Genomic DNA, 14917 nt, shown 5'->3' on the forward strand with positions numbered 1-14917 from the left:
TGCGCTCGAGTCCCGCCCATGTCCCGCCCGACAGCTGATTGTTTTCCCATAAGCACTTATTACACCATCCTAAATTGAGTTACTAAGTCAAATAATGAAGATCATGAATGTTTCAGAAATTATTTACAATAATTCATTCAAAATCTTTTTATTCTACACACAATAAAATTTCGTGCTATTGTTAATTCAGAAGCAAAATACTTATATATTGTGAGGAAGTCTAATACTTCCTATTTAAAAAAATTATAGGGCGTAATCTATGATATTAAGAAAAGTACATATTATGATTTCAGATTCCTTGTTGTGATAACAGTGGTAGTTTTCCAATTACAGAGCATAATGCGACTCAGTGGCGCACAATGCTGAATTATGCTGATGCTTAATTGGAACGTGAATTAGTTTTCAAATGCACCAAGTATATAATAAAATGCAAGTATATTCCTGTAAACAAATTAGTTTGTAGATTCGAATTCTGAAATGAAATATATTCACATTTTAAATGTGAAATATAAAAAAAGTCAATGTTTGTACCTTCATCCATACTTATATTAATTTTTTTAACACAATTTGAATTAACTTTGATTATTTCGAAAAAACTACAATGAAACGAAAACTTTAAAATTTTTTCCAACAATTAATAATATTACTAACGGTTACTAAAATCTCAATTTAGAATGGTGTAAAGTAAGTGCATTTATTGTTTTTTTTAATGGTAACTTTTCCTACCAATTGCCACGCCATTGGTGTAATGTCAATGTCATGACCGTTCACCGTACCGCGTACGTCAAATCGTAAGCTCTTGCATGCCTGCTTGCGTCGGCCTTTTTAATTTTAGGATAGGTTGCCGGTGAAAATATTTTAATCATCTCTCTAATTTAAAGTATTCATAGCATATATGTGTTGTTTGTAAGAAATCAATAATAAAAAATCCAGTCCAAGATGACTGCGGACGTGCAAAGCAAGGCAAAAATGCCGCATCTATCTTCCGATAAACAACTTACATTTATAAAATTAGCTGTTTTATCAATGGCAGCGATATTATGTGAGTAAATTTAACTATGTCAGACCATAATAATCGAAAAAAAATACATAAGTTTTCGTACATATTTAGTTATAATTAAATATTTATGTCGCTTGTGTATAACACTTACGTGGTCTTCCGAAGCCGCGTTATCTATTTAATTAATGATAAATGTCTCTAAACAAAATAAAAATAAGATTTCATGTACGAAATTTTATGAGTACGATTGCTATATTTACATTTTATAATAATAATTGTGAGTCCATTGAAATATTTTTTAATATAATATTGTTTTTGTAGCGTTTGCAACACGGTTGTTTTCGGTGTTACGGTTTGAAAGCGTTATCCACGAGTTCGACCCATACTTTAATTATAGAACAACTAGATATCTAACTGAAGAAGGATTTTATAATTTCCACAACTGGTTTGATGACAGAGCATGGTATCCACTAGGAAGAATTATTGGTGGTATGTATCCTTGTTATTTTCTATATTTATAAAACAGAAAGAACTGCATAAATTTGGTGAAACTGTAAGAAATTGTTATTCATAAAAAACATATTATTTTTGGAAGGAATAAAAGGTCTGCAATACCCTAATTTCATATCTATCATTGTTTCCCATTATTACATGTGTGGGACCAAAAAATGCTTTGCTTTTTGATACCAAACTTATTTGAGTTGAACAAAGATACCAAGATTTGCATACTTTTACATATTAAACCAGTTTTATTGTGTGTTATAGACCTATTATTTCAATATATTAAAATTATTTGTATGATAAATATATGTCTTTAATAGATGCGTTTTATCTGTATTTATACTAAACTTCTTTCATAGGAACCATCTACCCTGGCCTGATGGTGACATCAGCTACACTATACAACATTATGCAATTTCTGAATATCACCATTGATATTCGAAACGTCTGTGTGTTTCTTGCACCATTCTTTTCGTCACTCACAACAATTGTGACATACTTGTTGACTAAGGAACTTAAGGTAAAACACTAATTGTTTTATAATGTTACTAGCCGCTCTGTGCGGTTTCACCCCCATGGCTCCTCTCCTGTTGGTCGTAGCGTGATGGTATATAGCCTTCCTCGATAAATGAGCTATCTAACACCGAAAGAATTTTTCAAATCGGACCAGTAGTTGCCGAGATTAGCGCGTTCAAACAAACAAACTCTTCAGCTTTATAATATTAGTATAGATTATAGATAAAAAATATCTACAGATTATCTTATCGTTCCATAAAGATTGATTTGGAAGTTTGATAAATTAATAGACATATACTCAACAATATACATACTGTTCCAATTTCTAATTTCAATAAAATAACCACCATAAGAGAAAGATGAAAGATGGGAAACAAATTAAGGAAAATAACTTGTTTTGTTAATAATCTTAATTTCATGCGGTTAGTGTTTTCAAAAGTAAAAATTATTTTTGGAAATAGAGCTGATAAAAGCACATTAACCATTCCTTTTTTTTACCATTTATCAGTGTAATTATATTCTTATATTTTACTGTTTTAGGGAGAAGGTGCAGGCCTTGTAGCGGCGTCTATGATAGCAATAGTGCCTGGGTACATCAGTCGTTCAGTTGCTGGCAGTTACGACAATGAAGGAATTGCCATTTTCTGCATGTTGTTAACATACTACTTTTGGATCAAGGCTGTCAATACGGGGACTATTTTGTGGGCTACTATGACAGCTCTTGCTTATTTCTACATGGTAAGGACTTCTTAATGCTACTAATTATGTAGGTATATATAGAATTAAGAATATTTTTAAGTGTCAATGGCTTTTTTAGAATGGAGATAAAAATGAAGATGATGATGAATTATTATTGTGTAAAATTTATGTACTAGCTACAATTTATATTCTACATGAAGGCATAGGCATAGTCATAGTACTTAAAAAAGTGTATTGATACTTAATTTTTCAATATTTTTGATGCAAATTGATTGACTATGTTGACCATTTTGGTCCAATCTTTACATCAATATGTAAGGACTGCAAAGTCAATCATATATCAAGAAGATGAAAGTTTCACACTAGTGAGTCAAATTGACTTTTTAGTTTTTGCACTTTCGTACAAAACTATAAATATATTAGACTATAAATTTAACAGCCATACGACATTTCTGTCTACAGCTGTAGACAGAAATGTCGCAGAAATACCCGCAAATTGAAAAGAAATTTCTATGCAAATGAGATGTTTCGCGGTAAAAAGCCTTTGTCTCTCTAGCCTCTGAACTATCTCCGGACACAATAATCATACCATGGAATCCCTATGATGCGACGTAAAATTTTGCAATTTTACCTGACATATGGGCTAAATATAACACTCGATAGTGTCAAAAATGCTCTCAATAGTATCAAAATTAAAACAAAACTACTGTCTAATTCACGAATATTTGCAGGTATCATCATGGGGAGGTTATGTGTTCCTAATCAACCTGATACCGCTCCACGTGCTCGCGCTCATACTGCTCGGCCGCTTCTCCGCACGAGTGTACGTAGCGTACAGCACGCTGTACTGCGTCGGCACGATACTGTCCATGCAGATATCGTTCGTTGGATTCCAACCGGTGCAGAGCTCGGAGCATATGTTGGTGAGTTGGGTTTGGTACTGCTAGGGAGCTTCTCTGCACGAGTGTACGTAGCGTAAAGCACGCTGTACTGCGTCGGCACGATACTGTCCATGCAGATATCTTTCGTTGGATTCCAACCGGTGCAGAGCTCGGAGCATATGTTGGTGAGTTGGGTTTGGTGCTATTTTTAATGGCATAAGATGGGAAAAAATGTTAAATAAAAAATTGGACATATGGCGGCCTTTTCGCTCTTATATTTTTCTTCCTTATTTTATAAGACCAATTTTACAAGAAAATTTTGGTCATGTTATAAAATAGATTCTTTAACAATAATTGTGGATTTTATTACTGATAAATTCCATAGTAATAATTTAGATAATTTCTACAGTAATAACAATACGTACTATTTCATACTATCTGCTTTTAGCAATTAATAAATCATATCAATAGCTTTCAAATCAAAAAACATACATGTATGTCGTACATGCATAAATAAGTTAAATTTCATATTAACTACTGAATTACTGATGTCAATCAGGCAGTTAGATAGTGTTTTATAAAGAGCCTTTAAATAAATGGCTGATTTAGGTAGTTCACTGCAACATATACAAAACTACTAATAATAATATTTTTCCAGGCTCTAGGCACGTTCGGTCTATGCCAGCTATACGCGTTCACGGACTACCTGCGTTCTCGCCTCTCTCCGCAGAACTTTGAAGTGCTGTTCAAAGCTCTGCTCACTACTTTGCTCGCTACTTTGGGCACTGCTGTCGTTGTGTTGACTGTGACTGGTCAGTTTTGTTATTTTTTGTTTATATGTGGTACTTATGCATAAAAAAATTAAATGCGATAATATGCATATTTTGCAGTTTTTGCCAAACATTATTCCTTCTTTTATTTTAATAAGTGTATTGAAAACAATGCATTCTTATACATTTTTAAAAGTTGATTAAGGCGTCGCCCCGGATTGGTTTAAGACACGGGTTCGAATCCCGCTTCGTGTTCGAATTTTTTATATTCTTTAAAAATTTATATTAATGTATATTTATAAAGCATTCTCTTTCTTTCCATCTAAAAGTTCAGTTATAGGTAGTCGCATTTTGATAAAATATTATGAATTTCTTTTTGCAGGTAAAATTTCACCCTGGACTGGAAGGTTCTATTCGCTGCTCGACCCCTCATACGCTAAGAATCACATTCCCATTATTGGTAAGTTGATTTGGGTATTTTACTTTACTTTGTATTATCTTCAAAATACAGCCACTGGATTATAGCTTTATTTTTTGTAAATTCAGTATATTCATACACAAGGCATGATTATACACGCTATTGACATTATTTTAAAATAGCAACTGCAGAGGAGCTAGACTCCTCTCTGTAGAAACTGCTTTACGAACCTGTGGCAAAAGTGCTTATTAAACAAATATTTGAGTTATGATTATGATAAAAATAACGGATTTATAAAGAATAGAAAAAATTCTATCACGAGGCGGGACTCGAACCCGCATCCTCTCACGCCGATCCGGGTGGTTGAGTTGATCAGGCATCCGCCCCGGATTGGCGTGAAAGGATACGGGTTCGAGTCCCGCCTCGTGATCGAATTTTTTCTATTCTTTATAAAATATTTATAAAGCATTTGAATGCCATAAAACCAAAAATATCAAATTCATAACACATTTGTGTTAATTCCAGCCTCGGTAAGCGAGCACCAGCCTACATCCTGGTCCTCGTTCTACTTCGACCTGCAAGTACTCGTGTTCTTGTTCCCCGCAGGACTGTACTTCTGTTTCACAAGGCTCACCGATGCTAATATATTCATTATACTGTATGGTGTGCTGAGTATTTATTTTGCGGTGAGTGTAATCTTAATATATATATGTATGTATATAAATCTCGTGTCACAATGTTTGTCCTCAATGGACTCCTAAACCACTTCACCGATTATAATAAAATTCGCACACCATGTGCAGTTCGATCCAACTTGAGAGATAGGATAGTTTAAACATGTAGGTACCACAGGCGAAGCCGTGGCGGACCTCTAGTTTTTTATGTATTAAGTTTCATATATTTTGCGATGGGTATTGTTAAAGAAAATTGCATTTGATAGTGATTTTAAAATGTTTGTTTGTTGTAAGTTATCTGTATTCTATTTTTTTTTCACGTCTAGGAAAACTTAAATTATTATTAGAGAAAATGTTTGTTGTGTTCATTTGTATTATCAATTAGATCTTTGCACACGGTTGTATCGAATTTGACTGGTTAGGTAAAAGTTTAAAGCATATATTATGTTGTTCTAAGCTACACTATGTGATTTTTATAAAATATAAAGGGATATAGATAGCGTAAACTACCAACTAATATTAATATAAAATCAATTTTTTTTATGGTGGTTTTTTGTATGAACAAATCTTTTTAAAATATTTTGTCAAAAACTAACCCAAAAATACCATACAATGATGAAAAATCGAAGCTAGAGTGCGTAGAGTGAACGTCGAGTATCTCCGTCGACTCCGCACAATGATCTTTACACTTTGATCGCTGACTAACCAACTTATAACCTAAATAACCAAAACCAAAATACCTAGAACTCATATAAATACTATTTTTCAGGGTGTCATGGTCCGTCTTATGCTGGTCCTAGCTCCAGTAATGTGTATAGTCTCTGGTATAGCCGCTTCGAGCTTATTGAGCCTTCACGTTAAGGACATAGAGCCGAAAGTCGAAAAGCACGATAAGAAGAAGAAGCACGAAAACAATTTGGTGTTTAGGTCTGAGGTAGGTTGACTTATTTTATCCTATACACATTGGTATAAGAGAGAATTCTGTAGACTCGAAAAAAATATTAAAAATTTAATCATTTAAGGCTGCAGTCTAGCAAAATTGCGTTTTCAACAAGTTATTTGACAATTTTTTCCCGGCTAATGAAATGATAAACTGAATTTTTTTTCTTGTTTATCAATTAGTGTTATATACGCAATGCGCGTGAATTTTTTCACATTTGTAAAGTTACTTTATGTTACCTTAATCAGGCCTTCAAGATAAGTCTCTTTCCCCCAAAGACATTTCGAGCTAAGTTTGTGCACTCACTACGTTGCAACCGATTACAATTTACACAATCTGATCAGCACATTATTATCCTTATACAGTCGTTATTAAAAACTGCTGAATACAATTGCCGAAAAACTTATGATTTTCTTAATTAGAACGTTATAAATTCATTAAATTTCCCATTTTTTGCCTTACAAAATCTATTGATAAATACTGCTAAAACTTATTTTTTCCATTAATTTATTCGAGTTGGTTGAAGAGCAATGAGTATTAATCCTTTAAAAATTTTTTTTTTTGAATTTTGATAATTCTTTAAATATTAAAAAAATATTTAAAATAATTAGGAAAAATCCTAGCGAATTTCTTTAGTCGCGCTCCTTGGGCCGGAGCGTTCTGACGTGTGCTCTACGCTCGATTTTCCTTCATACCGAAGTGAAAGTTGCTCTACTTCATTAAATTTAATATTTTTGTTAATTGATTATTTTTATCTTAGTTTTGTGCAAATATTCGTATTTTTAAACATTTGATTTCGATATGGAAAATAAACGAAAAAAATACGCGTGTAACTACATACTAGAAAAAAAATTATCTTCGAACATAAAGTTAATGAAACCAAATAGATTGCAAAGGTAACAATTTTTGGCAACAATTTCTTTATTTTACGGGGTGTCAGTAAAGGGGTGTATATTTCTTTAAAACTAAAGTAAGCTCATAAATTTTCTTATAATATAATTTTTTTGAAGTTCCAAAAATGTTTATTTTTCGTTTGAGAAATACGAAATATAATATAAACTTGTATTGAGAACTTGAACTTCCCAAGTTCATGCGAGGAAATCCCCATACGGGGAAAATGATTTGTTTACTCCAAAATTGATCCGAGGTTTTTTAATTTTTTCTTCTAGTCATTTTCAACGTAGCGGCATGTTGTTTGATTATTAATTTTGTAACTTAAATACAGGATGTTGGTTTTATATTCTGATCTTACAGACGCGCTGACAAATTTAGTCCGCCATTTCTAGTTTAGTCTACCAACTCTAAGTACCAATATTAAAACGAATGGATTATCATCACATCATCAAAACTCAGATGTAATGGAAGATCACAATAACATAGAAAATTCAGTGGGTGTTGAGAACTAAACAAACAGAAGTAACAGAGACGCGAAGAATAAAAAAAGAGGACGAAAACGATAATTCGTTGATGCTTTCCCTTTTCGACGTATTGTTAGGGTACATCACCAATCTGCAAAAAACAAAACTGATGATTCCCAATTGCTGATTAAAAATGAAAAACAAATAATCGACAACAGTGGTGAAAATTTGCTGATCACAATGAAACATCCTTCAGTAGTAGCAGATTTACTCATTTAAAATGTATCGGTGAACAGCGTAAAGGAGAGGAGGACAGGAAAACATTATGAATGTGGATGGTGGATTGTATACAGGGTGTAATCGATAAGTATGTGCAGGCGATTATGACGTTTTTATTGCAGGTATCAAAAAACTTAAAACTGATATCGAAATTACTTTACCTAATGAGCAAAATGACAATAATAACTTTTTAAAAGTATAACGAGAAATATCTAAAAAATTTACTTTATACACTCCCATATCAAAAAGGGAAAATGGGACTAGTAGAAGTTAAATGTCTAATTCCGGCAAAAGACATGAATGCGGAAGATGCGGTTAAAAAAAATTTAATATTTGAAATACAATGCAAAAAATAACACTTTTGTCATAGATAAGAATCATGACTATTTTTTCCAAATTCAGGGACAACTAAACGTTGCAGAAGCAGAAGTCTGCTCATTTGCTGTTTGGACTGGAGTGAATCATTCGTTAAAAATAGAATATATAAAAAAGTATGTAACGTTTAGGCAAAATAAAATGATGGACCATTATCAAGATTTTACATAAATTGCCTACTGTCAGAATTGATTGATTCGAGACTTCAGCATTCGATGCCCATCAAGGACCCATCCTATATCATTCAAGCGATTGAAAAAAAAGAAATAAATCCAGTGCAACCGATAAAGCATCAGAATGCTAGCAAAAGATTTATTAGGTTTATCAATATAAATCTATATATTATACATAATATAATAAATCTGTAGAAGACGCGAAGACTGACATCCGCGCGGACGGAGTCGCGGGCGGAAGCTAGTCAGAAATAAATATCTTTTGTTTTCATTTGCGTATTTTTCTATTTTATAATTTTTTAACACAAACACTACATTTTTTTTATTATATACAAAATTTGTTTATCCGCTTTATTAGTTAAACTGAACAACTTTCACTAAGAAACTTAGGTCGAAAAAAATGTATAGAGGTATGCATTTTGTATGGAAAGCTTATTTTTTTTATATTTCGTCCAAATTTCTTTGTAAAAGTTGATCAGTTATATAAACTTGAAGTTGAAGATATCAATAGAAAGTATTCGCAAATTTTGTGTACTGATAGAAAAAATCACCCGGTGTAATTTTCACGAAAATTGTTTCAAATTGTCTTTTTTGGTACTTATTACTAATATTAAATTATACGAATGATTTAATTTTTAAAAATTAAGTGGAGCAACTTTCCCTTAGTACATTTGTATTATTTACATATAGGATGACAGGATGCATTTGTTTGCACTACTAGACCAAGCCCTTAAGTACTGTTTCAAATACTTTTGAGTTTATTTTTATCATATATTTATTCGATTAGATTTTTGTGTTTTTTACACTTAAATTTTGAAAGAGGCTGTGGCTAACACACGATATTTTAGAATGCGCCTATTGTCAGTGTTTTAATTTGTTCTCATATTTTTATATTCTAAGTGTTGTTCCTCGTGTATAGTAATTATTATATGAATTATTTCTCCTTCTATGTGGAGTTAATAAACGATAAACAAATTGTGAGTGTGTGTATAATTCGTGCTTAACCCAAAAGGTACTGGTGTCTACATATTCATTTACACGCACCACACAGAGGCAGGTACTGAAATTGTAACAGAAGTAAAATGTATTATTTTTAGGTACTTACATATTTGATAGTTAATTTGCGCTAAAAAAAAATTGTCGTCCATTAAAAAAAAATAACTGAATTGATAGGAATATCCTCCTCCATCCTCGCTGTAATTTCGTCTACACTTATTTCCAAAACGTCCAAGACGAAATTTAAGAAAAAAAAATGTTTTTCGCTATCCACAAAAACAAATAAAAAAAATTCTTCTTTTAACTAGGTGGGCGGCGTGTTTGTATGTGTGCTCGGTTGTCTGCTCGTGTCCTACGTGTTCCACTGCACGTGGGTGACGTCAGAAGCATACTCCTCCCCGTCTATAGTGCTGTCTGCGCGTGCGCATGATGGCGCTAGAATTATATTCGATGACTTTAGAGAGGCGTACACTTGGCTCAAGATGAATACCCCGCAGGTGAGCTTTTTGTTGATTTAAAAAAAAGTGTGTGTGCTGAACACGTGTCAGAAGTGAAACTTCTTTCGCAAGATTCAAAGATACCAAAATCCTCGCCTTACTCCATGATGTGACGAAATTGCCATGACGCGACCTTGAAACTTACTTTCAACGCGCCTAAAGAAGCAAAAAGTGTTCAATAGAATTTTGTTGGAAGATTGAATTTTTATCACATTTTTTATTAATTGTAAAGTACCAACTTATGATCTGTTTAAGAAAATATTCGTTTTAAAAGCATAAGCTACATAATATAATATACTTTTTTTTTGTTACAATTTTAATTATTGCCCACAGAAAGTACAAATAGATTTTCGTACACATACTTTACATATTTTCAATATTACTACCATTCTAATATCCATAATTCCAGGACGCAAAAGTGATGTCCTGGTGGGACTACGGCTACCAGATAACAGCGATGGCGAACAGAACGGTCATAGTCGACAATAATACTTGGAACAATACGCATATATCCCGAGTGGGCCAGGCTATGGCGTCTACAGAAGAAAAGGCGTATGAAATTATGCAAGAACTCGATGTAGATTACGTTCTGGTGATATTTGGCGGTCTGGTCGGATATTCTTCGGATGGTAAGTGCTTTGTTTTAAGGTAAAGTCCAGTCGCGGAGCAGGAAGAATTTCGTACAATGACCTCTTTACCTACTGACAGTGGTCACAAACATTTTTGAATGAAGTGCAGTTTACATGAAATATTTAGAGGAGAAAATGTTTTTTACTAACTTATTAAATAAATGTCCTTTATTCATTTACAATACTTTTTAGTTACATTTTAATTTTTTTTCAATAACCACGATATACATATTATACGATACGTTTTGTCGTGACTCAAGGACAATAAAAAAACCACATGCAATCAAGAACAAACCTTACGCTCTCAGGTTAAAGGTTTACAATCCCTAAGGACGGCGGTCATTGCACCTGTGCGAGCAAGACATTATATTTACACGGGAGTGACAGTGACAGGTAATAACAGGTTAATGTACGAAATTTTTCCTAGTTCGCGTCCGGACTTTAGTTGGTAATGAAGCGGGGAGAGTTTCCACTGAGGAAAAGGAATTTATAAAAAACTAGCAAACCGGGCGAACTCCGTTTCGCCACCAGAGACACCTTTTCTTTGCTATAAACCTCATGGAGCCCGAGACCTTTCCAACGAATGCAAAACCGTGGAAATCGGTTCGTGCGTTCTGGAGTTATAGCGTCAGGAAGGAAAACGCGACTTTTTATATAGTAGATTTAAATTACTAATCACAGTATCACAGATATACCCAATTTTTGCAGACCCTTATTATGATCTATATGATCTATTATGACAATTATACTTACAATCCCCCCCCCGCAATTTAGGTAATTATTCCCTTTAATGCCATGTAATCAACAAGCTTTCTCCGTTCTTTAAAATTCTTTATATTATATGCGACGCTTATTATTGTTATCGCTTAACAGCGGTAATGCCTATATGACTATTATGCTTTACCAACACAACATACATACATCCACCGTACACATAACACACAGATGTTGGAATTGTCAGTTCGATAGCCCCCTCCTCCCTTAAATAATAAATTTCGCATTTTTTCACCTACATATTTTTACGATTTTTCTCCTGTACCTTGTATTACCACTATGATACCACCTCACACCATACAAACATCCACAGACATAAACAAGTTCCTCTGGATGGTGCGTATCGGAGGTAGCACCCCCCGCGGTGCGCACATCCGCGAGGCTGACTACTACATTTATTATAACCTCCCTTTCAATACACTATCTCACACTTTATATACCACCTATCGTTATTATTATTTAGCAATATACTATACCTACATCCACCATACACATAACTGGTATAGAGAGAATTTTTAGTTAGTCCCTCCCCTTGGTTAACGACCTGCGAATTTTTGAAGTGAAAACTTCTTTAGCGGCGTTGGGTATAAAATCTTAAACTCGCGTCAGGACACGTGACCTGATCGAAAAAGCGTAAGACGGATGGATATAAAACATGCTGAACGTTAATAATCAAGTTTTCACTTCTGCCGGCACTCCCGGAGTGCAACCCGTCTTTTTTTTACCTACCTTTTAGATTATGAGATAAGATTTTTCGCACTTATTGTACACATCCAAACATCCACAGACATAAACAAGTTCCTCTGGATGGTGCGTATCGGCGGCAGCACCCCCCGTGGCGCACATATCCGCGAGGCTGACTACTACACACCGAGCGGGGAGTTCAGAGTGGACGGCGACGGGTCGCACACACTACTCAACTGTCTCATGTACAAGATGAGCTATTATAAGTTCGGCCTCGTTTATACGGAGGGTGGTGAGTGCTTTTGAAGTACATATGTCGTATTGTGTGTATAGACATTTCTATGATGTTTATAAGTGTATTGTCACACTTGCCAAATATAATGTAATATATGGAATTTGTAAGGGAAGGCACTGCCTTCTGAGATACAGGTAATTACCTAGTTCAGAAGGCAGAGCAATATTGTAATGTTATATTTAAAGTTGCTAATAAATATTATTTTATTTTTATCGTACAGTCTTCTCTTGTGCTTGATAGCCTAGCGTGAATAGTATTTTGCGGGAAAAATATTATGATTGAAAATTTATGCAATAAAAAAATTGGATCTTTTATGGAAATCGAAAACACGTCATTTTACAAAGCTTTACAAAGATAAAAAATGCTTTAAAATAGGGATGTAACGATACATGATTTTGCCGATACGATACCGATACCGATATTTGTAGTAATGTATCGGCGATACCGATACCGATACCGATATCGATGGCTTGGTAGAAAAATAAATAGTGAATTATGCATAAAAAGTTACCAACATTTAACAGAGACAACTGTTAATCGTATTCTTTTAAATAAAAATGCCAAATCAAAAAACAACAAATTTATTTTAGTATTATTATTTTACGAAGTCAGTTAAACTTTAAGTAATACACATACAATCAGTACCTAATAAAAGTTTACTATATAATTGGTTGAGTTTTTTCAGAAAACAAAGTGCGCACGCGCGGGCGGCCTCCCGCATCGTTCATTGGACGCGGATTTTTGAATTATTTGATATCAAAAAAATTGGTTGTTTGTAAAGTAGGTTTACGATCGAGATGTTTACGTGATAACATAATGCAGTGGCAGCGCTCGAGATGAAACGGGAGATCGGTCCGTCTCTCTCTCGTTATACCTGCGATCGCGCTCGTGAGGTTTTGGTGTGACACAAGTTTATGAACATGTCACGCGACTAAAACGATTTTAAAAACGTTATCACGTTAAAAGTTAAAAAAATTCAAAATTATTTATTTCTTTCCTTTACATAAACAAATTTGTGATTGGAACACTCCTTGTAAGCAAATAAAATGCTTGTGTCAGGAGGTTCCGCTCTTCCTTAACACTATTACAGAAACAGAAATAAAACAATATGAATGAATACAATGCAAAAACATAAAAGAAAAGAAATAATTTAATAAAAAAATATCGGTATCGGTTGATTTATTATCGGCGATACCGATATATCGGCTTGCCGATATATCGGCCGATATATCGGTATCGGTATCGGTATCGTTACATCCCTACTTTAAAAATAAAAATTACAAAACTCATATTCGTATGTTACATTTGCGTTTTTTTTGTGTGCAACACAAAAAATCATAATCACTCTTATTTATTCGACAGATTAAGAAGTCATCCTTTCATGAAAATCTTTCTGGAAATATTCTTTTTATTTTTTATTTCCATAGACGATTAAAAATTAAAAACTATACAATAAAATTGGTAATTTTAATCAAGTCTCTTTTCTCCTATAGGTCGGCCACCAGGCTTCGATCGAGTGCGCGGTGCTGAAATTGGGAACAAAGATTTCAACCTAGAAGTACTAGAAGAAGCATACACAACAGAACATTGGCTTGTTCGTATCTACAAAGTGAAGCCTTTACCTAACCGTGGTGTTTGATTAAAAAACATTCGATCAAGCCCAATGTATACGTTATAAAATCTGTTCTAGTTCAAAATTGTCGCAAATTTATTTATTTCATATATGAGATTTTGTAAAAAAAAAAAATTCAGTTTTTTTTTAAGTATATCTGTGCTAGTATTTTTAGTGTTCAAATAGTTTGTTAGGGTCTTGATCGTTAGAAAATTGTTACCTAAATTGGTATCAATAGTGTTACCTTTAACATTGCTAGAGAAAATGTCTAAATTTTATTTTATTAACCATTAAAATTATTTTTATTTTGTATGTCTAAGTAAATCTAGTGATGTTGAAAAAATGTTCGAAGCATTCCAGACTCCGGTAGTAAAATGGAGATATCTGGAAATTTATTTAATATTTGTAGCTCTCTTAAAGCTAAATTTTGTCACAAAAATGTCACTAAAATAACCTTTATACTCTATGAAATAAAGGTCTAAGTAAATATAAGATTTTATCGCAATCATAAATCTAGTGTTCGAAATTTTAATGAAATGAAATCGACTGCGCACAAAAATTAGACGATTAGGGCATATTGTAGGTGCAAATTATGGCAATGTTTCATTTTTTATTTTTTTATTAAACGATAATCGACAATAGAATATTGATTTGTTTGAAGTTATAGAAATAAATTGTATTTACTGCCACGTTTTATGAATCGTATGTATGATAGCTAGGAAGTGTTGTATAAATTCATTTTCTATTTGAAATAAAATTATTATTAATAATTCGTGTGTTTTATTCCAATAACCAAGTTTTAGTGCATTGTGCACGCCTTACATATATACATTCATACCTCTATGT

At 33.3% G+C, this 14917-nt stretch overlaps 1 protein-coding gene across 1 annotated transcript; it reads left to right on the forward strand.

The window, feature by feature from the left end:
• Positions 1–775: 775 nt before the first annotated feature.
• Stt3A (catalytic subunit 3A of the oligosaccharyltransferase complex) lies at positions 776–14183 on the forward strand. Its single transcript, XM_090120082.1, has 13 exons — positions 776–1042; positions 1322–1489; positions 1861–2021; positions 2558–2755; positions 3448–3639; positions 4256–4409; positions 4750–4827; positions 5311–5471; positions 6229–6393; positions 9889–10077; positions 10487–10706; positions 12268–12456; positions 13953–14183. Exons 1-13 carry the CDS (start codon positions 940–942, stop codon positions 14096–14098), a joined length of 2124 nt encoding a protein of 707 aa, XP_089976208.1. The 5' UTR covers positions 776–939; the 3' UTR covers positions 14099–14183.
• Positions 14184–14917: the final 734 nt, after the last annotated feature.

The sequence above is a fragment of the Colias eurytheme genome, chromosome 3, assembly GCF_061535395.1.
Source record: "Colias eurytheme isolate Ceu_HAF_F1 chromosome 3, ilColEury1 Martin Lab GWU primary, whole genome shotgun sequence".
Taxonomy (NCBI): Eukaryota; Metazoa; Arthropoda; class Insecta; order Lepidoptera; family Pieridae; genus Colias; species Colias eurytheme.

Bases quoted from the DNA above. Each gene is read 5' to 3' on its own strand.
- Stt3A (XM_090120082.1), top strand. From the start codon at position 940: ATGACTGCGGACGTGCAAAGCAAGGCAAAAATGCCGCATCTATCTTCC. The intron at 1,490-1,860 runs GTATGTATCCTT...CTTCTTTCATAG, and splicing joins ACTAGGAAGAATTATTGGTG to GAACCATCTACCCTGGCCTG. The intron at 10,707-12,267 runs GTAAGTGCTTTG...AAACATCCACAG, and splicing joins GGTCGGATATTCTTCGGATG to ACATAAACAAGTTCCTCTGG.